This window comes from Cajanus cajan, chromosome 1, assembly GCF_000230855.2.
Source record: "Cajanus cajan strain Asha chromosome 1, NIPB_CcT2T_4, whole genome shotgun sequence".
Taxonomy (NCBI): Eukaryota; Viridiplantae; Streptophyta; class Magnoliopsida; order Fabales; family Fabaceae; genus Cajanus; species Cajanus cajan.
This window is the reverse complement of record NC_138517.1, coordinates 80,234,535-80,258,152: the sequence shown is the minus strand read 5'-3', so window position 1 is coordinate 80,258,152 and position 23,618 is coordinate 80,234,535. Positions and strand designations below refer to the sequence as shown.

The window sequence follows — 23,618 nt, the reverse complement described above, 5'->3', positions numbered from 1 at the left end:
TAATCATGTTAGTTTATATATATATATATATATATATATATATATATATATATATATATATTAAAAAGAATAACATTGTTTTTCATGAAATAAATGTTATGTTTTTTTTTATATTTCAATTAAAAATTATAATATATTAAAATATTTCTTTTATAAATTCTTATACTATTAATTTTTTATGTATCTAAATAATTGTTTGTCTGTATTGTAATATCATTCACAGACATATCATTCTTTTTTATTTAATTTTAGATGTCATGTTAATTACTTAATTTTAAAATTATAAGGACCAAATTTACAACAATCTTTTTTCTTATATATGATCAAAATTGCACATTCACAAAATTATAAAAATTAAAAGTGAATTTAAACTTAAAAATAAATATATTGTGTGATATATAAGTTATTAGATATTATAGAATCTAAGTCTCACATTATAGGTTGTATGGAATATTCGGTAGAATATTTGATCACATAGTCCTCCACTCTTTCTGTTTTTTATTTATTATTATTTATTTTAAACGATAGTGCTCTATTGTTAATAACTAATTTTTATGGGAAATTTTATATACTAAATATTTTTTTATTCATTAAAATTACAATATCAAAGTTTGAATTAAAAATATGTATATAATATTTCTACATCACCACTGAATCAATCATAATAGTTATATAGTAAGTGTTCAAGTGTTTTAACACTAAAGATTATATAATGGATACTAGAAAATTTCTTATACAACAATGCAGATATATTAAAGCCTTAAAAATTAAGTTGAAGAAAAGATGAGTGAAGAAATGTGAAATTTGACAGTTTGAGTTTCACATGTGATCATCTTGATGCAGCAGATCGCGTGATGATAGGGAGCTTGCCATTGTTTCTCCGACACACTTATCACAACCGTGTGCCTCACAACAGTAATATATAAACCTAGAGTGAGATCTAGAACATGCAAACTTAACCTTAAATTGGAGAATGACCAAAAAAAATAAAAAAGGTAAGGAAAAGCTTAGGTTTAATTACAAGACAAAATTACTAGTTGCCCGATGAAGGACAAGAATTAAAAAATGTAGATGTCGGTTGCCTTAACGTGCTAAGAGGAAAATTGACAACACTATCTACAGACAAACAAATAAATAAAAGAGGGAAAAGAATCAACGTCACATGACAGAAAATATAAATGGAAAAGAAGAAAACGAAGTCATTGAAAAGTTGACCTTAAATAGCAATCAACGTTTGGAACAGTGAAGCAATGTTGTTGTCTGAAAGGATTGAAATTGGACTAGTTGGGTTGGGTCTTATCATGTTTCCGCCACGTTTCCTAGTTGTTTCTTCTTCTTTGAGTTGAGACCCATCACTTCATTCCACATTACACGCGCCTCCAACGTCAACATTATCTTTCAAGATTAATCATCCCTTCCCACCCATCATTTCAATTATTACTCCAATCCAATGTTATTTCATTTCAAACATGCCCACAATACTTGAATCAATTTTTCAATTCAACTCAATTAAATATCCATATATCACAACTTTTGCTACTAATAATCAATATAAAGGTATTTTAAATCTGAATCAAATATCTAAATGACAATCCTTGTTATGTATAATGTTATGGTCAATAAAAGATAAAAGACAAACTCGCAGGATAAATTACACTTTATTTTTTGGGTTACACTGTATATAATAATTGGAGTTGGTCATTTATGTCACCCACTCATTAGTGGAACTAACATTAGTGATTGAGAGATTGCTGATTTGCTGTACTCCTATTTATAGTTCCTAACGAGTAATTCATTAAAAGAATTTGTTGTTCCACTAGATCAAGAAGTGTTGTGGTGAGTTTCCTCAAGTCAACAATGGCTAAGGTGTTATCTTAAGGGCTATGAGTTCAAATCAATAAAAGTAAGTCAAGAAATGAGAAAAGAATAGTGTGTACCTTCACTAGGTCTTTTTTCCTGACACAGTTACGTGATTTTTTTGGAGTTCTATTACCTTGTGTATAAATGCAAGTTTTAAGGAAGTTATTGGGCCTACTTAGTACTGTTGGGCCGACATCCTTAGGTGTCTTTGGACCATTCTGGATATTAGGTCAGTCGAGATCAAAGTTCGGGTTTTGCTTCTTTCGCCCATCTTTTTAGATCTTGCACCTACTATTATTAGTATTTTGGAACATATACAAAACATGTTTAGATACAAGTTTAAAGGTGTTTTTTAAGAAATTTTTTACTAAAAATACTTCTTATTTTCAATGAAAAAACCTTCAAAAAGAGTTTCTGTTGTATCAAAACACGCTTATAATCACAGTAGAATATGAAAAAGGGATGCAAAAAGGAAAGCAAAATTAGTTATCTTTGGTGATTCTCCGATATTATAGAATTTCATATAAAAATAAACTCTATAGTATATCGTTAAATATATAATATAAGTTGAGTAAAACTATTAAAAAATACTCAGTGATAATTAATTTTATTATGTAATTTTGATTAAATAATTATAAAATATTTGATAAAAAAATTTAATTATAAAATATAATGGTAAGATTTTAAAAATATTGAAAGATGATATATTAACAACAAACTACGAAATTTTCTTATTAATATTTTTGAAATATTTTTTATTGATTAAATATTTTTTCAAATAAAAATTAAATATTTTATTATTTAAGAATCATATTCACACATTAAAAAAAATTATGATAAAAATGGAAAACCAAAAACAAAATCTTGACTTGCAATGCATGCAATCGCTACCAAAAACAAAGTTTAAAATCTTGACTAAGAATAATATATTTTTGCATATCATTTTTGAGAAAGTGAAATGCAAATAAAGTTTCCTATATTCGATAGAAAATAATAAAAATTTCTCATAATTCCATTCAAACTTCAAAACGCAAGTGGAAAAACTATTTTGCCATACGCACATTTTGGTAAAATAATGCTGGTATGGTTGAAAGGTCCATGCACATATTTTCAATGCAATCAAGTTCCAAGTAAATTCTGCACATTTTATCACACGCTAATTTTTAACTTTAAACACAGGCTACGCTAAAAACGTGAATGTTCTGCTCAAACTTTAAAACATACGTGGACTACTGTTTTGGACATTTTCCATCTTGTGCTTTTTGGTAGCATCTCCCAACTAGGCTGAGCCTAACCAATAAACCTTTTGATCTTTATCCTTTGGGCTAGAACTTCTACAATGACACTATTGAAAGGTTCCTTGATTAAGACTTTACAACACCGTGTAAATAATTTCCGGCCATGCAATTTTAATAAGACTAAAATATTAAAAAAAAATTTACTTAAACCAAACCTGCATTTCATCTCTTCATAAGATTCTTTCTTGATGAGTCATCTATAATGTACATCTATAATTCGATTGGAAAATCATTGCATCCTCTCCTCAAATAATTAAATTAGTTTAATAAATGATTGATGATCATGTTAATAAGCAATTCAATCTAGCAATAATAAGCTAATAGGGAAGGGTAGTATGACCCAAAATAAAAATCCAGAATTCTTTCAATTAACATGGTATTCTTCCCAGCCACAAGCAAATTGTTTTCACTACCAAATTTCCTTTGTTTTTTTTTTTTTTTTCCTTTCTATAAAGAGAATCATCGTGACATATTCTTCACCTTGATAGAGCTTAGGTTAAAGGTATCCAAGAGGGGAACATACAAGAAATTCCATGATGTAAATGTTGCTACAGCTCTTGATGAAAAAAAGTGGACAGAGTCACAAACTCTTTCTGCATCCTTTCAAAACTTAGTTTGAGATTGAAAGTTTATGAAACTTATTAGGAAGTAGTCTATGATCTATCACAGTTTTTCACTGAATGTAATCTTCATAGTAGTTGTCACTTATGACAGAAACAAATCTCTCTAGCCATGGAAGTTGATGTAGATCCTTCATGGGGTCTACATAGGAGTCTGTACAGCGTGGAGGAGATTGGTAAGGATTGTGGTCACTGAGACTGAAACCACCAGCTAGGAACCTTTGAATTAGCGCAAGCTGCGATCGCTCTTGGTCAGAGTATGCATCAACAATCATGGACAGAGAATTGAATGTCTCCCATGCCCATTGTTCTGATTCTTGAAGAGAGTGCGCCACTGAGTCTTCAGAGTTATCTTCATCCCAATATGCACACTGGCATGCCTGTTGCCCGTCTCGGTATTCGGCACCACAAGAATAGCAGAACTCATGACCACACCTGAAATGAAGAGGAGAACAGAAAACTATTAGAAAAGCTTAAGCTATAACAGAACTTAGAGATAAACTAGTCATCATGTCCTTCCTAGTAAGGCTTTCTTTTGAATAATCTAGCATACCATTATTAACCTAAACATACAACATATTTTAGATCTAAGATGGCAATACCAACATACACACCAATCCATACAGAAAATTAATCAAATAAAATGGAAGACAATAGTAGTAGTTCTAAGTTCTAACCAAAAATTAATCTTATTAATATCAATATGGAACTTGATATCCTATCAACAATTTTGTAACAATATGGTATGTTTCATGGAAAAATGTGCAACAAATAATTTGCACATCATTCAAGCATAGGCACCAAAACTGAGCTGTGAGGAAATTTTACTGGTCTAGATTTGACCTGGGTACTCGAGTACCCAGTTGATATATGAGTAATAGTTTACTCTATTGTTTTGAGCCAGTGTTACAATTTATATACATAATCCATTTATTTGTTTGGTCAGTTACAGCATTATTATTGATCACCAAGCCATTCAAACATCTCCAACTACCATCTTTCATTGAATGAAGGGGAAGCGAAAAAGGCCCACAGATTAGGTTAATCATTCAAGCAAGCAGAAAGGGGCACACAATTGACAGCCCACCATCACAAGGCCATAGGGCTATGTTGATTGTGATGAGCTACATACCGGCAGAAAGATCTAGATAAAGCCAAAGAGAAAGGTCCAACGTGATCTACTTTTGAGCACAAAGTCTACTGTTTTTTAGGGTTTCTCCAAAGTTTTCATTTAACAGACAGAGTTTCCATTTTGGTTTTAAAAGTGTCCCATTATTTATATTCGTGTCTCACTTTCTCTTATTCAACAGCAAATAAAACTTCACCAATATAATTGTAATTAGCTACAATGTTAGATGATTAAAAATATTAATTTGATGAGTTTGGCCTGCTTAATTTGATGAAGGGAAATTAAGTGCTTAACTAGCATGGATAGCAAGTGTTCTATGCTTCATTCCACTTCTTTACTTGCCACAAGTGGATGCCAGGACTGCTCATATCCAAACAGTGTCATATGCTACATTATTTTCTTTACCATTTAAACTCGCTATGAAATTTTTAAGAGCCCCATAAATTCCCACACTACAATCTTGAAAAGAAACACTACTCAGACCAGAAAAGCTCCAAAAGTTCATGTTTTTCTCTTCTCGATTACACTAAAAATTTGGATTTTGGAATATTTTCGTCAATGTTGGCCCCACATAACCCCAGCCACTGAAGTTTTCAATATCTAATCATCCTCTGCTCCCTAGATACTTTAGAATCAATTGGTTTAATTTCAGCCGGGCTACCAATGATTGGGTTTGGAATCTTAAACATATAATCCTGATTCAACTTACAGTCCTCTGCCACTTGTCTGCAAGTCCCTTTGCTCAGGACTAACTGTTTAGTTAGACAAAAACAAAAAATTTACAACTTTGATGCACAGTCCATCACAAGCCCACATATTACCTGTCCTACACAAATAAAACTTATAAAACAATGTACTCAAATAGAAGATTATCTAAGAACAATTCCTTCAAATTCATGGCAGAACTCAGCTTTGCTCTTCTAATTTCTAAAGGCTCTATAAGAAATTTTGGATCACAAAACTATTTCCCAATCTTACGACACCACCCCTTTCTGTGCCCAGGGCTGATCCCTTCTACCCACCAAGGTATTTGCTTAGTTGTCCGTCCTTTTGCATTCCCAACTGTAGGAAAATTTAGTAATTGTGCAAGCCAATTCATATTATATGATTTTCGGAAGCATTAAACATGCCAAGAAACACATAGTAAAAGATTAATTTATACTAAAATCAATTTCATTTTATCCCTCCTCTATTGCCATCTGGCACAACCAAATTACCCATCTGTCATCTACATTTCTATTGTTTCAACAGATACATTCATTTTATATTGCAGAGAGACAAAGGGGTTTTAGTTTTGTTTCTTCAGTTCTATAATTCTATTCTGATTTCACATTTACTAAATAAGAAAAAGAAATTTATCATCCTAATACGTGCTCAAAGAATATACCATTCTAGCATCCATTATCTACTAGTTACCTAGAGCACCAGATCAGTTTGAATCTGCAGCATCAGATCATAGATTACATTGAATAGACTATAGAGAAAGCTGAAACTAATATTGATGTCTAAATTGTACACAGACATGGGGAATCAACATGAATATGTTCAGGACAAGTAATTCTATATACTTTATCTACTCTGAGCTTTGACCTATTATCATTTCAGTGAGATCATATCATCAACCAATTTCACTATCCCGAGTCTGAATATTACCACTTAGAAACTTATCAGAGTCTTTATTTAGTTTAAGGTTACAATACATTTAAATGGTAAATGTTCTGACTCTCAAACTGAAGTTCAATTAAGGCCTACACAAGTTTCATGAACAGAACTTGCATGTGGCAGAATTTTAAATAGGTAGATCTCTCACTGGTTAACATGTAAATTTCCATAATAGATATATCTATATGGAATTCCACTTTCAATATATAGCTTGACTCAATAAATTTAATATATTTCAGGTTTGCAATATTAGACTACGTAATCAAATAAATAAAAATAATCAAAACTATTTTGTATCTTACCAGCATGTCATGTGGTAACAGCCTTGAGTAAGCTCAATCATTCTACGACACCGCTGACAACGCTTCCACCTTTTATTCTGAGCAAGACGATGCAAGGTAATGTCAGAAGCATCTCTCTCTTCCTCTGGCAGATTCTGGTATTCTACACAGCTCATAGAAGAATGCCAAGGAACCTTACAGTCTACACAGATAAACCTCTGACAAACAGGACACTCGATACAAGAATTGTCAGACTGACTAGATGAACTGGCCCTAGCTGATAAACATTCATGAGGATCAAGGAGAACAGAGCAATTTGGAAATGGACAATAAATTCTATCTGAATGGTCAATATTTGCTTCTGAAACAGCTTTCTCCAGTGATTCAAAGGAGGTGAATGGAAGAAAAGATCTGCATTCACTTACAGAGATGCAATACTTGCATCCTGGTTGAGGACATCTTACAGGGACCTGACAAGATTGAACTTTACCATCAGCATAGGCCCTCAAGCAATGTGAACAGAATGTGTGTGAACATTTCAACATAATCATAATTGGCACTGGCTTGTCATCACAGCAAATAGAACAGTTCTTAAGCAGTCTTTCACCATTTACAGGGAAAGTGACAAGACCAATAGCTACTTTGGCCAAATGCAGTGGCTGCTCAAGATCAGTAGAGGGTATATGCTTCAAAACAAAATCTTCAAAATTATTGGCAAGTTCCAGAATCCTTTCTCTCAGTGCCATCAAAAGAGGCATCTCCATTTTTTTCCCAAATGTTATCTGTCAAAATAATCACATTCAAAAGAAAGGATTGTTAAAGAAAGGTAACCTGGGAATTACCCACATATACACATTAAAGGAATATTAGAGGTTAGTTGCACATGACAAAGTAATGTCAATTAATGTATTTTTAATACAAATTTGGAATGTAGGCTATCCATTAATATTTCAGAGGTAAACTCAATCCTCTGAGTCCACAAAGCATTCCCATTAAATTCAAAATGTCTTATACATGCATGAAAAATAACAAAGTCAACCTTTTTTTAGCTGTTATGGGAAAAAGTAACTTATCCGTTCAAATTGAATCATGGTGTGCCTACTAGAACAAACCTCAAAACTTTTCTGCATACAAACTAAACTAACAAAAACAAAAAGAACACCCAAACAAATAAAGGATACTGAGAAGAAAATAACAGACATGATAGAACAATATGAAAATAAAAATTTAAGAAATGAAAAAACCATATGATTTTTGGTCCAAATCCAACAACAGCACAAGGCTTAAAGTATACACAAGAATACTAATCTCAGTGTTCATCCACAAAAGGAAACATTAGCAGAGAAGCATAGATTGCCTAAACAATTGGCGGAAAAAAGAAAGTAGGCAATACTTCAACAAAAGACACTGCTAATTAGCTAAAAGTTTCATACAAGTGATAGTCTGGATCTTCATCAATTTATGTTGAGATCATAACCATATCATAAAACAAACAAATACTAACACTAAACACTGAAGTTCCAACCTGATCGTGCAACAACTCAGAGTCTGTGAAAGCATAAACCCTGCGGATCTTGTTCTGCACAGCTTCCAGCAAGCCATCCAAGAGTGCCAAATAGTCAACCACTGACTCCTCTGCATAAAAGTCAAGCTTTTTCTGCACCCTTAAAGCAGGAAGGTCCGGTGACCTTTCCATGACCACTCCAATCCCAGAAAACCCAGAACTTGAATTTTCAACCCCAGCCATTGACAACCCCTTGAAGAACATTTTCACTGAAAATTCATCAAGTTCATCATCCTTCAATCCTTCCACCAGAGGCTCCTCAGTCTCTTTCCACACCTCCTCATCTTCATCTCCACAACAACTACAAAACTCATCCTCCTCTTCCTCCCTCCCAACATTAACACCTAAAACACCCTGATCCCCCATTTTCCACACAAATCACCCGAGGTTTCCACACAACAATTAACAACACCCCAGCATGACCCACCAACAAATCGATCTAAAAAATGATTTTTTTTTTCACAACTCCAAGCAAAAAATAGAATTTTTCACAGACCCTTTGGGGGGAGACTATTGAGCCCAAAAAAATCAAAAATTTTGCGTTGGAAACAAATAAAAAAATGGAGCGAAAGATGTCATTGACTTTGATTCATGGTAGGTAACTAAACAATGAGAATAAGTGAAGAGAGAGAAAGGAAAAGGGTATGAAGCAAAAGAAGTGAAGCTTCCAAATTCCACACTCGTTATCCGGTTGGGATTTGGTATTATTATTCTTTTTGAGCAGTGATTCTCAACCACTGTCTGCAACAGAATAAAACCCTAATTATCTAAAAGACGACAACTTCAGCGGCTGAACAACCCTCCCATACTCAGATTACTAATTACTATTAATTATTAATTTGACACCCCAACCCAACCCTCAAAAAACAATAATAAATTAATAAAAAGACACAGAACACAGTTCCTTGTTTCGCCCTGTAAGCAGGGGTGGAACTTAAACTTTAAGTTTGGGAACTATTAATTATTTTAGAGTTAATCATCCTTATACTTTTAATATATTAATAATCAATTATATTTTTTAAATTATTTTTTTTATTATTATTTTATTAAATAAGTAACTGACATGTTATTAATAAAAAGTATAATTGATTGTCGGTATAAAAAGTTTTTACACTAATAATATATAATCATTATTTTATGTGTTTTAACTTTTCTCAAACAAAATGATTCATGTTGAATTTTTATTTATTTGAAAGTTTGATCTATACTAATAAGATTTTTATTTTTATATATACATATATTAACGAGTTTAAAACTTATACAAACTTGTGAATCAAAAAACTTAATAAATGATATGTAACTTTTAAATATAACTATAAAAACGTATATAATCATAATAAATAATATTTATATTTCATTATTAAGGTATTTAACTAGACTTAATATACTTTATCTAACGTAAAGTTTAATTGTTATAACTAAACCAAATAAAATTTGAAATAATATTAATTAAACTTATTTGAGCAAATAATAAGTGGGTAATGCCTTGTCTGATTCTGATATGACATGATCTATGACCAACTTAATCACATATGACAGAACCATCGCCTGGCCTTATAATATATATACTGTGTATGTGGATTCGACCACAGATCGTGCAATTCAGACATTTTTTTTATTTGTTGTTATTTAATTGACTTTATTTTAAAATTAAATCTAATTCTATTCAATTCTGTTTATTTTGGTTTGAATTACATTAACTATTGGTTTTTAAAAATCTATAAATACTAAAATAAATAATAAAATACATTAATTAATCTATATATTTTTTAATTAAAGATATTCTTTGAATGATTGTCTAAAACTAGTTTTTCTTTTTTAAGATTTAGAGAATGTTTAAGTAGATTTTATTTGACTAGCAATCGCTGTCAATATGCTTAAGAAATTTAATTATTTACTAATCGGATTAGACCTTGTTATTATATCATAATTCAAAATATGAAACCATTAATTGAATAATCTTAAATACACAACAAAGTCTAATTCATTCTGGATTGGGTCCATTTTTAAACATATGATCCAAATTTTGATCTATTCTAATTTAAAAACATTACTTTTTGGATTCTCTGTTTTTTCAATTATTAATTTTTTATTTAATTATCACAAATTGTATTAAATTGAATGGGTTGAAGAGTATCCTATGATCTTACATTAAATAAGAGAGCAATGCAATTTCATTTCATGGAGACTGGTGAAGAAATAGGCTTATTCCAGTTAGTCCATTCGTTTAACCCATTCTCTTAAGTTGTTACCCCTAAAGCCTTTAGGGTCAACCATTTCTTAATAGTGTTTTTTTTTTAGATTTACTAAAATTGTCAAAGCTAGTGTTTTCAACACATGTCAATGTGAAATAATAATTTTTGTCATTTTGACAATTGATCTCAAACATTATTAAAGTAAAGATCATGGGTGGTGATTATAGACTCCACATTGCAATAAAAAGTTATAGTGAATAATATGTTGAGATTGACTTCCAAAAATTAGTTACCAATTTATCATTTTGAAAGTTAAGTCTTAACAATTTCAAGAACTAATTTATGAAAAAAAAAATATACAAAAATAAAGAAAGAAATGCATTAGTAAAAAAATATAAATAACAATTACCATGTATAGATCTTGAGGCTTTTTTCTATTTACACCACTCATACACTAAGTACATCTCCTTTCCTTTTTTTTTTGTATTTTTATTACTAAATATATCCTTACAAATTATATTTTTTCACTCCATGTTTATTATAATTTAAATATTATCTTTATATCCTGGTATTTTATTTATTCTCAAAAACTTAATTTCTAACTCTTGTTTTCACTCTCATATCCATTATTTTTTAAGTCCTAATTATGTAATATTACAAATGATTATCAATGACGATGAGTTACCTCAAGTGATTGTAACTAATAAAGATGATGTTTAATGCAAGTGATGTTTTCAAGCTCTTTTAATTAGTTATATCATTTTCATATCAACAAGAATATGAAAGCTAAATGTAAGTTGATAGTTTAACCAACGAACAAATGGGACCTAGTCATGGATGCATGGGTTGATGTTATGAATTTTGTTAATGAAGGTGACTATATGAAACATTTTTTTCTGTTACAAGAGCAAAAGGAGAAACAAAGATAAAGAGCAACACAAAATAAGATTAATTCGTAACAAAATTAGTTTCTATTGCATCAACAAATAGCAAAGGAGTCATGCATGCTAGAGGTTCATCCAAATACACAAGAGGTTGATGGTTACTAAAAGCTTATCTAGTATGTTAACGCATTGGTTGCAATCTCGATACGCGTGGTGGAGGTTGAACTCTTGCTCTTTGGCCATGAAAGTTCTTATGATGAATATTTCATTGATTGTTACATAAGTTCATGGTATCTTGTGGCTTAGTAAGTGGGTTGTTGTTGAAGAATTAATCCAAGTAGCACACTAACTTTCATATTCCCATATCCCAACACATTCGAATCCCATTAAGTAAGGTCATGATCTTCATGTTAGATCAAAAGATGATCTTATATCCCTTAGGATATTAGTTTTAATGTTAACAAACTTAGATGTTTTCATCAGATAAATGTTTTTCAAATCATATTATAAAGACGAATTAAAGTAGATGATTGGTTATTATGACACATAGTCTTTCAAATGAATCACTTTGTCCGTGTAAGACAAATGCATTTGATATATATTATTTATCATATATGTTTAATAACCTAATCATCTTTGTCTATGATATTCCTTAATAAATTAAAAGAAATAAATTTTTTTTAGTACTTGCACTTCAAAAGGGAACGAATACATGCTTTCCGTCAGATAAATGACAAGCAAATCCCCTAAAATATACGATGTCTTAAAAAGAGTCATTTTTGACTGGCACACACAACAATTACTTATGTTTGGTACCTTAAAGATGATAAGTAACATCTTTGATTAGATAAGAACTGATAATTTTGGTGAAACACATTTAATGCTTACATTTAATGCACCAACACACACTTCTCTCTACGAGGAAGGAAGATGAAAATAGGTGTTTAAGGATTTGCAACGATCACCTTTTTCAAGCACCTATACAAAGAATTTTGAAGACTCAAAAAGAACAAAGAATAACATTTTTTTAAAAACTTCATTCATTATTTTTGTAAAACTTTGTACTTAATTTGATTGAATAACGTATCGAAAGTAAGACAAAACAACAAGTGATTTTTTTAACTTTATCTTTGAGTTATTGCTTAAATCTTGAAGAAGTTTTGTTGTAAAGAATATTTGATTGTTGAAATTTGGAGAGACTTCGTTATTCAAAGAATACTTAAATAGTTGCTTAAAGAGAAAAGTAAAAAAATATTTAGATTGTTAGAAGTTCCTTATGAAATAATACTTGTATCTTTGTAAAAAAAATAATGAAACTTAATTAAGTTGATTAATAACTAAACATAGTCTTGATGATTGACATAAACCAATATAAAAAGAGTATATATTTTTTGCCTTTAACTATTTGTTTGCATTTTTAAGGTCTTAATACTACTTTATTTTTTTGAAAAAATGTTGAGTTTTTATTCGATATTATTCAACTTCCCTTATAAGATCTATATTTTCAACAAATTCCACACATAATATATCAGTATTTCTAGCATGATCATAAAAGTCATTTAGAGATATGTTAGAATCATCTCAACCAAATGCCCCAGACCTAGAGATTTATGTGACGGTGAAAGTACTTTCATCGACATTCAATACAAAGGTATCCACACAAAATAAAGAGCGTTTGTATAAAATATTTGTCATTATTTGATGTTTGCTCAAGTTTTCCATTTTTGGTGATTATATGATTTCTCCTAAATAAGTTTCCTCCAAACATCCTATCTTCTATATAGAATGACTACTTAACCCAAAGATAAAACTAAAAACAAAAATATTTTTAGAAGAGAAAGAAAAAAAATTGTTTAAAACGTAGTTATATATATATATATATATATATATATATATATATCAATTTTGAATTGTGCAATATATAAAACAAATAATGTGACTGAGATAGTGAAAAGATAATAAATATTATGAAAAAAGTATTGTAAAAAATTTAAATAAAAACAATATTATTATGTTTTTTCAACACTTTTGGTTACAAGATATTCTGTTGTATCTATCACTATGATAGAAAATAGGGCGCAAAACCAAATGGAAGCAACCAAAGGACTGCATTATTGAAAAATAACAATAATAAATGTGACCTTGCATTCTATATATATATATATATATATATATATATATATATATATAATATTTTGAATTTAATCAAATTATATATCAATCCCCTTTATAAAAAGTATCAAATAACTTGGAAAATCTTGCATTAAATTTAATTTTATATTAAATCACTGAAAATATAATGTTAAAAAAATATATGAATAACATTCACAGAGAATCTAATTCTTTCCACACTGCATGTAGAATACCTCATGTCTTCGTCATAAAAAAATAAAGAATAAGTCATCTCAACTTGCATATTCTGATGTGTGAAAATCTTTTTTTAATGCCAAAATATATGCAAAACTTTCTACGATTTTCCCCCCCAGATTCTTTAGTGTTTAAGTTCCTTTCAAAATTTTCAAGTGACCACTGTTAACATAAGAAAAAACATTTTATTACGCAGCACGTAAATAATTTTATAATTAGTGTTAACTGTAGTTTGTAGTAATCCTTTTGTTTTTTCTTTTTCCTTCTAAATTAGAATAGATAGTCCTAATTGGAGTACGAAAATATATGATATACAAGACTATGATAAGTTCAGATACGTTAAACTTTTTTAGGTAAAATTCGATATTTTAGTTTGTAAGATTATAGAAAAAGATTTAAAATAACTTACTTAGTTTATTTTTAAAATATTTTAAATAAAGAGTAACAGAACAATTAATAGAAAAATATTTTTTCAATTTTAAAATAAAAGAGATTTAATTAATTTGAACAATTGAAGGATTAAAATCACATACAGTTCAAATTAAAGAGACAAAAAAATGTGATCAAACCTAAAATAAGTTATAAACATAATCCCCTCTTTGAATGTGAGTTTCCTATTTAATTAACTGAAAACTAAATAAAATTATAAACAAGATATCCCTTCCATGTGAGCATTTCCTATCTAATTAGCCAAAAACCAAACAAACTTGTCTAGGATTTTATTTTATTTTATTTGTTTTTGCGGTTGAATGTCGAAAAAAAAACTGATAAGGATCATAATAAATACTAGTTACTCTTAAATTACCATTTTTCAATAAGCTAAATATAAAGTTTGAAGACCCTAAATTACCTAATATAAATCTGCGTTGCTTATTTATTTTTTGTCCTTGAGTATACCTAATCTACTGGGCAGAGGAAGAGACTTTTTTTTTTTCCCTGAATATAGAAAGAGACAGGATTGGTTGACTTAATGCACCTTATTTACTGATTTTGTACATATAAATTCACAATTAAAAAATAGTTGTCCTCAAAAAAATATTTAACTTCACATGCAATCTGTTTTTGGTCCAAAGGAGGCTGAGGCTATTTGTTTTAGATGGGTTTTACATGTAGTCCATAGTCTATATATGTGCATTGGTGGTGAATTTTGAAACTGATTGCTACCAACTTTTCCTCTAATGAAAGGGCTAACACAATAATAATATAGAAGCTACTTTCAAATAATTATTGAGGACAATATTTTTTTGAGTATATAAGTTTATAGTCAGTCACATTATGCTTTACCAAAAGATTATATGATTTCCCGCAATGAATCATTTGAATACTAGTTTTCTCAGCATTTTGTTTCGAAAATTTTGCTGATAAGAATTAGATATCAACAAATGTTAACAGGAAAATATTCTTTGACTTGAGAAGAAGGATATTTCACTTATATATAAGTAGCATTTTAATCCTTACAACTATATGAGAAAAATATTATATATATATATAATTATTAAATTATAAAAATTTAAGGGCATTATGAGCTCACAGAGGTGATAATCTGGCAAAATATCACTTAAATTCACTGTTCAGCACATTATGAGTTAACTCCATGCATTGCATGTGGCAAGAGAGTCATGGAAAAAATGGTTGTACACCTGTGTCATGGCCAAGATGACCCACTCCCATTAAAGGCAAGTGTTGATCCTAACTTTTGCCACCACGCCTCATCCAGTGAAGGAAGAAATAAACAAAGAGAATGAAGGAACAATAGAAAGTTGCGGTACATATTGCAAAAACAGGTTATAAAATAAATGCCACCATTATTTAATACTAGTTACTCTTCCCTTATATTTAAATTTAATGGTCACTTAGAAGAAACATTTAGAACCTAAAAGCTGGGTATCTCAAGTGATTCCTTTTGGACCTAAAATTCAAAATAATTCCACTAACCCTATAACACTAGTTTGATTCCCCACCCTAGGTGAAGGTGCCCTTTCAAAGTCCCCCTCCTAGTATGTGATGGGCTACTTTGTTATTTGCTTTTGGCTAGATTAGGAAGTAGATGGCACTTCCTAAAGCTTTTTGAATGTACCAAACTAACCTGAAATTTGAAAGTAAAGCATGGATGTTGTACAAGGGTATGCAGGGAAATGCAAAGGACTCATTGCAGTTTTATTAGGGTGACTGACAAGAGCTTCATATGTAAAAACAAAATCAAAAAGGGTCCACCGTTTCTTTTTTATAACTAAAAATGTTCCACTTTGAGTTCTCTCAAATGTACAACAAAAATAGAAATGAACCAGCACATACAGTTATAGACTTCTCTCCACCTTTTGCAATTCTCTCACACGTGACCCCAATCAACCAACCACCACCCAAAATCAAATTATAAAAACTGTTTAAAAACTCGAGACAAGTAATCGTATAATCGACTGTGAGTCACGGTTACACCAATGGATTAATAGTTGAACTGCATGAATTAAATATATAATTTTAAACTATAGATATACTATAAAAATTATTTAGTCAAAAATTCTCTTCTCCATTGTTATAAAGACAATGTAAACAGAAATCAAAACTTGCCCTTTTGGAGGGACTTTGTTTTTTTAGCCAGGCAAACAGTGTCATACCTGAGGAAATTGTTTCAAAATCATGGGTTAAATTACATAACGAGAAAAAACTGTACCTCAATGTAAACAGCTATAATCCATTGCTGTGTTATCTACATCAAAATTCTTCTTTTTAAGTGTGCCAATCAAACTCAAATGTGAAACTGTTGGGACATGAAAAAGGGGCTCTCCATTCTACTCTAAATAAGGCACTGTCAACAAGAGATGTGATTGGTGCCATAGCTGATTGCTTGAAGACTTGATTCTGACATATTTGTAACCCATCTCATTGGGCCATTTGATTCTCCTGGTATATTGTAAGCATAAGAAGGCCATCTTACATTTTCTCCACACATATTGGTGACACTCATTCTGATCATCTTCTGTGTTCTTTCAAGAACTATAAGACTTGAAAATGTAGAGAAACTGTTCCCCACAAAGGTATCAGCTCTTAAGCACACTTCATAGTCAATTGCAGACTGAATTAAATAGGGATGCTTGTTGTAAATTCCATCAACACCAAGTTTCTTCTTCTCAAAAGGAAGAAAGCCTCCTTCCCAACCTTGTAATATGGAAGAATTGTTTAGGAGCTTATCCGCAACAGCAAGATAAACAACAACTGGAGTCTTCAAACCAGCAATGTTCCTAACTCTTTCAATTATCTCTTCCTTCCCGCTGCAGATTTGATCCGTGTTCAATCTCCGCTCTAACTTTTTACAGTGAATCATCCAATCAATTTCTATCCTCATGTGCACGGCTACATATGGTAGAGACTTGTTTTCCGGTTCCACTGCTTTGGTGTGGCCTATTACCTCTCTTCCAACATCTCTAATCCTGGACACAACCCTGTCTGCTTCCTTAGCAATCTCATCATTCAAATCCAAGCACTCCAAAACCTTTGCATAGTCCTTCACAGGCCAATGATCATGCCACAAGAAAGGGTTCTTCCCTACAATCCGAATCACCTCGTGGTCATCGAAAGAGCCCTTACCATACTCCTTCAATTGTGACAAATCTCTCTCCACTGTCCACCTCCTTCCACTTCCTTTCTCCATTTCCAACACTTGTGTTCTATTCGAGACATCCGAATAGCGCCCCAACCAGACAAAGCCGCGGCAAAGGGCATTAAACTTCTCAAATTGGAACACCTTGTCAAAGGAAATGGGTTGCAGGAGGTCAATTTCTTTGTAAAAGAGTGAGGCACTAAGGCTTGGCATCAACAATGTTCTATTCAGCATTCTAGCAGTAAGACAAGCTCTTGCAAATGCAATCTTCTGGTTGTTTAATCCCCATACAAGCTGAGGAACAACCAAAAACTTATCTTGACGAATTCCAAAGTCAGAATTCAACACTGGAGTACGGATATATACAAGGTTGCTCCATTCAATCCCATCAAAGCCAGGGAAAGATGGAAACAACAGCGCTCTAAGGATCAAAACAGTAACAAGCAAAACCACACATTTGCTAGTTATCGATTTCAGTGTGCCAGCCAAGAACTTTGTCAACACTTCCATGCATAATAATGATTCACTCTCCCATGCAAAGCATCATCAACTTTTTGCATTAATAGAAGAACTCAGATTACAACATCACTTACAAAGGATCAACATCAGCGTGGAAAAACCATGCCAACAAATTTGCAGGTCAAGATCCAATTTTGAAGGTCCCACAATCTGACTTGAGTGATACAAAGGGAATAATGAAAAAAACCAACAACCGTTTCCCTCCAACGATGAATATCTACAGAAGAAGAAGAAGAAAGAAAAATCATAAGAATCAGCTTACCCCGGATTACTTATAGAACTATAATATTAAAAAATTGATTTTTATTTCAAAGTTATGGCGATGCAATTCAATTGCATTAAAAGAAAAACAGGAAAAGAAAAAGGCCGAGACTATCTTCAACAAAAGACACAGACACCAAAACAAATGAGAAAGAAGAACACGCCAAAACAAATGACACGCACGTGAATCTCGGTTACAAACAACATCATAGCCTATCCCTATCACAACCCAGAAATCTGAAAAGCAAAAGAAACGAGACATCTCGATAGTTAAAAAAAAAAAAAAGTTTAATGATGATTTCGTGTGGCGTGTTAAAGCCATAACAGCGTTTGCATGTTGATTTTGTTACCTCTGGAAAATTTAGAATGAGTGGTGGAACGAACGTGTTTTTAGAGTTGCAGGGGAAAACAAGAGAGCAACCGAGAGAATAAACAAAATGGGGTGCGATGATCGGTGTAAAAGGAACCACCTTGAATCAAAGAAGAGTAATTGAGAAAGAAATGAAAGGAGAAAAAAAAATGGGTTGGAGAGGGAAGAAGAAAGAGTGGAGTGTTGGGAAGAGAAATGTACAAAAGAGGGAGACAGAGAAGAATAAAGCAGAAAGTAAAGGCTTTAGAAATATTTAAAAAGCAAAAATGAGAATAAGAAGACAAGGCAAAAGGACAAGTGAGATTTGATGTAGCAGAGGGAATGCCTGGTGTGTAACAGAGCCAAAAACAAAAGCCAAGGCCAAATTTGGGTGTGTTATGGAGTGGCTCCTCTAACCACACCATTTTCCCCCTTTTTCAAGCAAAGAAATTTGCTAAGTACTTTTTATGTGAAATTTTAATTATGATTGAAAATTACATATAAAATTATATCTCAATTTTGTTCTCATTGATGTGAAGTCATTTTTTATTGTGTCAATACAAATATTGCTAAGGTTGTAAGTTGTATGACGAGTTCTATTATTTTTTATTTTATAATATTAAAAAATATCCAAATACCAAAACATTAGAGTTTTTGTTTTTTTAAAGCCCGTTCACAATTTTTTCTTTTTCCTTTTTCTTTTGGTTTTGTAAATTTATATAATTATTATAATTATTGTAAGTTAAAATTATAATTGCAATGTGTTAATTCACTAAAAACTAATTAATACATAATGTATCAATAAACTCCTTCTAACTATAATTAAAAATTGATAAACATGAACTTAAAAAAGTAAACAAATAAAACATTTAAATTGATTAAAAAATGATAAAAAAAAATATATTTTACGTGGTTGTGCAACGCACAAAGACCATATCGCTTTGACTACCTTTTTTTTTTTCTCGGAGGTACATTTTTGTTTGTACATATACGTGTGAATTGTAGATTATTTCTGTCTCCGTCATGGATGATTAAATCACCTTGATATTTTGGCCAATACATCTTATTTCACATTGCACAAAAATTTCATTATACAATTTTTATTACTTTTGCTAGGTTGTACACTAAATTAACATACGCTTTATTATATGGATGAACAAGTGGCCATAACAAAAAAACATGACATACGTATGTCAGAAACTAGCAAACACAAATGGGTGAACTAGCAGAATACATAATAAGAAGTTGGCGATTAAAATGATAAGATAGACATAAAGGTTGAATTTCCCATTTCTCAATTCAGTTGGGGTTCAGCGGCAGAATGTGGAAAACGACAAGCTAAATCCATCCTTTAGTATAAACAAAGTGGTAGCAGAATATTAGGAGGAACTTTTTAATTTAGTTAAGAATGATTTGATTGTCATTATAAAAATAACTTGATTTTAGTCTTATTTATTATTTTAGTTTAGTTTCAATTATACATGTATATATATAATTGATACTGATTGGAATATATACTTTGAAATCTAATATTTTGATATCGACTAATATGGTATCAAGAGCTTGAGTTATGAATCCTAGCCTCCTCTATTTTTTTCCTGCAACTTGATGAATTCTGTCTCGTCATTTTCTATCCCGTAATAATTTGTTCTTGCTTATCTCTCTGCCACATTTATCATGAAAAAATCTGAATTTTCAAAACCCATCACAATTGTCTTGACGGGATCAAATTACACTCTTTGGGCTCAAGCAATGAAAAGTGTCTTGATTGGCCGCAAGCTTTAGCGTATCGTCACTGACGATATCAAACAGCCAACCAAGGAAGCAAGTGAAAATGATGCAAAATTTGCTGATCGTCTTGAGGATTGCAAAAACCATAAGGTAATCACATGGTTCTGCAACACCTTTTCTCCATCTATTCATATTCAATTTGCTACTTACGATTTTGCAAAAGAAATTTGGGCCTTGCACACTATTACCAGTTGTGGACTACACTTCAAAACATCAAGCAAGAATCTGACCAATCTATGAATGATTTCCTTGCCCAAGTACAACCAATTTGGCATCAACTATCTCAAGCCAAAATCAGTGAAGATCACCTTCGTCTAATTCAAGTTCTTAAACCTTTTGGATGTGCTTGTTTTGTTCTTTTACAACCTCATGAGCACACAAAAATTAGAACCACGTACTTGTTTATGTTGTTTTCTTGGCTATGACATTGAACATAAAGGATATTGTTGTTGGGATCCCATTTTTAACAGATTACGCATCTCACACCATGTTACCCTTTGGGAAAATACTATGTTTCTTCTCTTTCAAAATTTTATCATACTATTGTCTCTGACTCCATTTTTTTACCGATCCCTCCATTGAGTTATTTCCAAGTTTTGATACAGATACATCTAATGAGCTCAATACTAGCACTTCCTCACCTTCTCTTACTGAATCTTTTTCGGTTGATGATACTGTACCAACAACTGCTACTCGTCATTCAACTCAGGTAAGAGAACCTCCTCAATATCTTAGTAATTACCATTGTTATTATGCTATTGCAACTCTTCATGAGACCTCCTCTTTTTGTGAAGCACATATAACCCCATTTGGCAACAAGCTATGTCTGAAGAAATCCAGGCTTTAGAGAAGACTCATACTTGGGATCTAGTTGATCTCCCTCCTGATAAGATCCCTATTGGTTGTAAATGGGTCTATAAAACTAACTCTTTTTGATGGAACTGTCAATCGTTACAAAGCTCGACTGGTAGCCAAAGGGTATACTCAAGAGTATGGGATAGACTATGAAGAAACATTTGCTCCGGTGGCCCGTATAACATTTTTTCGTAGTCTCTTGGCCATTGCTGCAGTTCATAAATGGAAGCTTCTTCAGATGCATGTAAAAAATGTCTTCCTTCATGGTGATCTAACAGAGGAAGTCTATATGCATCCTCCTCCTGGCTATCATTCTCCTCATAAAGTTTGTAAGCTTCGACGGGCCTTATATGGTTTGAAAGAAGCACCTAAGGCCTGGTTTGACAAGTTTAGTTCTACTCTTACAAAAACTGGTTTTCTTTCTAGCCCACATGATAATGCCTTGTTTCGACGAACTAAAGGAGGTACTGTAATTCTGCTGTTTTATGTTAATGATATGATAATAACTGGAGATGATCAGTCTAAAATTTCGACATTACAAAGTTATCTTGGTCAATAATTTGAAATGAAAGACCTTGGCACGCTTCACTATTTTTTGGGCCTAGAAGTCTCCCAGGACTTAATAGGCTATTACCTCTCCCAAGCCAAGTATGCACCTGACTTACTTTCTTGAGCAGGTATCACAGATTGCAAGACTGAATCAACCCCATTGGAACTCAACTACAAACTTACACCTCTTGATGGCATTCCTCTTGAAGATGCCACTTTGTATTAGTAACTTGTTGGTAGTCTTGTTTATCTCACTGTAACTCGCCCTGACATTGCATATGTTGTTCATGTAGTCAATCAATTTATGTCTACTCCTCAATCATCACATTTTTTTTCAGTTCTTCGAATTCTCCGTTATATTAAAGGAACCATTTTCCATGGCTTACACTTCTCTGCTAATTCATCTATGCTCCTGTTTGGATATTCTGATGCTGATTGGGCAGGCAGAACGACGATCGTTGTTCTGTATCGGGTTAAGGTTTTTTTTTGGGAAATTCACTTATTTCTTGGCGTAGCAAGAAGCAAACAGTTGTTTCTCGCTTATGCATAGAATCTGAATACCGTGCTCTTGCTGATGCTACTTCTCAATTATTTTGGTTACGATGGTTATTAACATGTTGCACATCCTTCCTCCATTAAGCTTCATTGTGACAATAAAAGTGCTATCTAGATTTCTCACCATGACATCTTTCATGAGCGCACAAAATATATTGAAATTGATTGTCACCTTGTGCGACATCATGTTATCAATGTGATCTCTGTTCCATCGGTTGACCAGGCTGCTGATGTCTTCACCAAAACACATCAACCTACTTGCTTCAAAGATCTCTTGAGCAAACTCAAGTTGGCATCCATCATTCCAACTAGAGTTTGAGTGAGGGTGTTAGCAGAATATTAGGAGGAATATTCTGATTATGTTAGGAATGGTTTGATTATGTCATTATAGAAATATCTTGATTATAGCCTTCTAATTAAGTTAGGAATGATTTGATTATATTATTATAGGAATACCTTAATTTTAGTCTTGTTTCCTATTTTAGCTTAACTTCAATTATATATGTATATTCATACTGATTGGAATATACAATTTGAAATCCAATATTCTGATATCAACTAATACAAAGGAATAATGTATGTCAAACTCTACTAACACACTCCTTTGTATTGACCAAAAATCATTGAAAATTATAAACCAGTGGGAGCTTCACTTCTTATTTAGTGAGAGTCTTGATTTTGTAACTTCATAAATTTTAATTAATAGTAAAATGTGTTGGAACTTAGAAGTGTATTGAAGATTTTATTGTTGAAATTTTATTTTTTAATATAGGTATTTCAGCATTTTCCTTGCAGGTTTCTTGGAAGGAAAAAAAAACTGCCATGCAGATGTTCGTTTAAATTTTTCAACACATTTAATGGACTAACCGTGTTTTTTAATTACAAAACTTGATAACAAGGATACATAAATTTAAGTTTATCCTTTTTTGAATTTCCCTTTCCCTTTTAGCTAAAGTGATGTGTATATATATATCCTCTTCTGCATGAACACGAAGCTGCTTATTTAGGCCATTTACATGTGGAGACTAAGCTGATAATATGAACTAGTGGCTTTTTAGATGTATCACAACCAGAGTGTAACCATACAACACAAAAGTGTTTAAGGCAGACTGAGTGCAGCTAAAGGATTTTGGTTTGATCATTCATTACCATTCACGATGAGAGGATATTTATAAAAAAAGTTGATGACATCGACTCTGTCCCACAAGAAATATCTATGGCTTCAAGAAAGTACGCTATTGTCCGGACAAATTTACCATACTCCCCTCAAATACCACACTA

The 23,618-nt window shown here is 31.7% G+C and overlaps 1 protein-coding gene and 1 non-coding gene across 2 annotated transcripts; both read right to left on the bottom strand.

Moving 5' to 3' along the window:
- Positions 1-3,494: 3,494 nt before the first annotated feature.
- On the bottom strand, positions 3,495-9,272 carry LOC109819306 (RING/U-box superfamily protein). The gene is made up of 3 exons (XM_020385005.3): positions 8,376-9,272; positions 6,872-7,632; positions 3,495-4,213 (listed from the first exon to the last, which is right to left on the bottom strand). Exons 1-3 carry the CDS (start codon positions 8,778-8,780, stop codon positions 3,832-3,834), a joined length of 1,548 nt encoding a protein of 515 aa, XP_020240594.2. The 5' UTR covers positions 8,781-9,272; the 3' UTR covers positions 3,495-3,831.
- Positions 9,273-16,413: 7,141 nt separating this feature from the next.
- LOC109819313 (O-fucosyltransferase 23) lies at positions 16,414-19,034 on the bottom strand. The gene is made up of 2 exons (XR_014429801.1): positions 18,589-19,034; positions 16,414-18,194 (listed from the first exon to the last, which is right to left on the bottom strand). It is a non-coding gene; the product is annotated as an O-fucosyltransferase 23 (transcript).
- Between the last annotated feature and the right edge of the window lie 4,584 nt (positions 19,035-23,618).

Bases quoted from the DNA above. Each gene is read 5' to 3' on its own strand.
- LOC109819306 (XM_020385005.3), bottom strand. From the start codon at position 8,780: ATGGGGGATCAGGGTGTTTTAGGTGTTAATGTTGGGAGGGAGGAAGAG. The intron at 7,633-8,375 runs GTTGGAACTTCA...TTATTTTGACAG, and splicing joins CTGAGTTGTTGCACGATCAG to ATAACATTTGGGAAAAAAAT. The intron at 4,214-6,871 runs GTAAGATACAAA...TCTTCATTTCAG, and splicing joins TGTTACCACATGACATGCTG to GTGTGGTCATGAGTTCTGCT.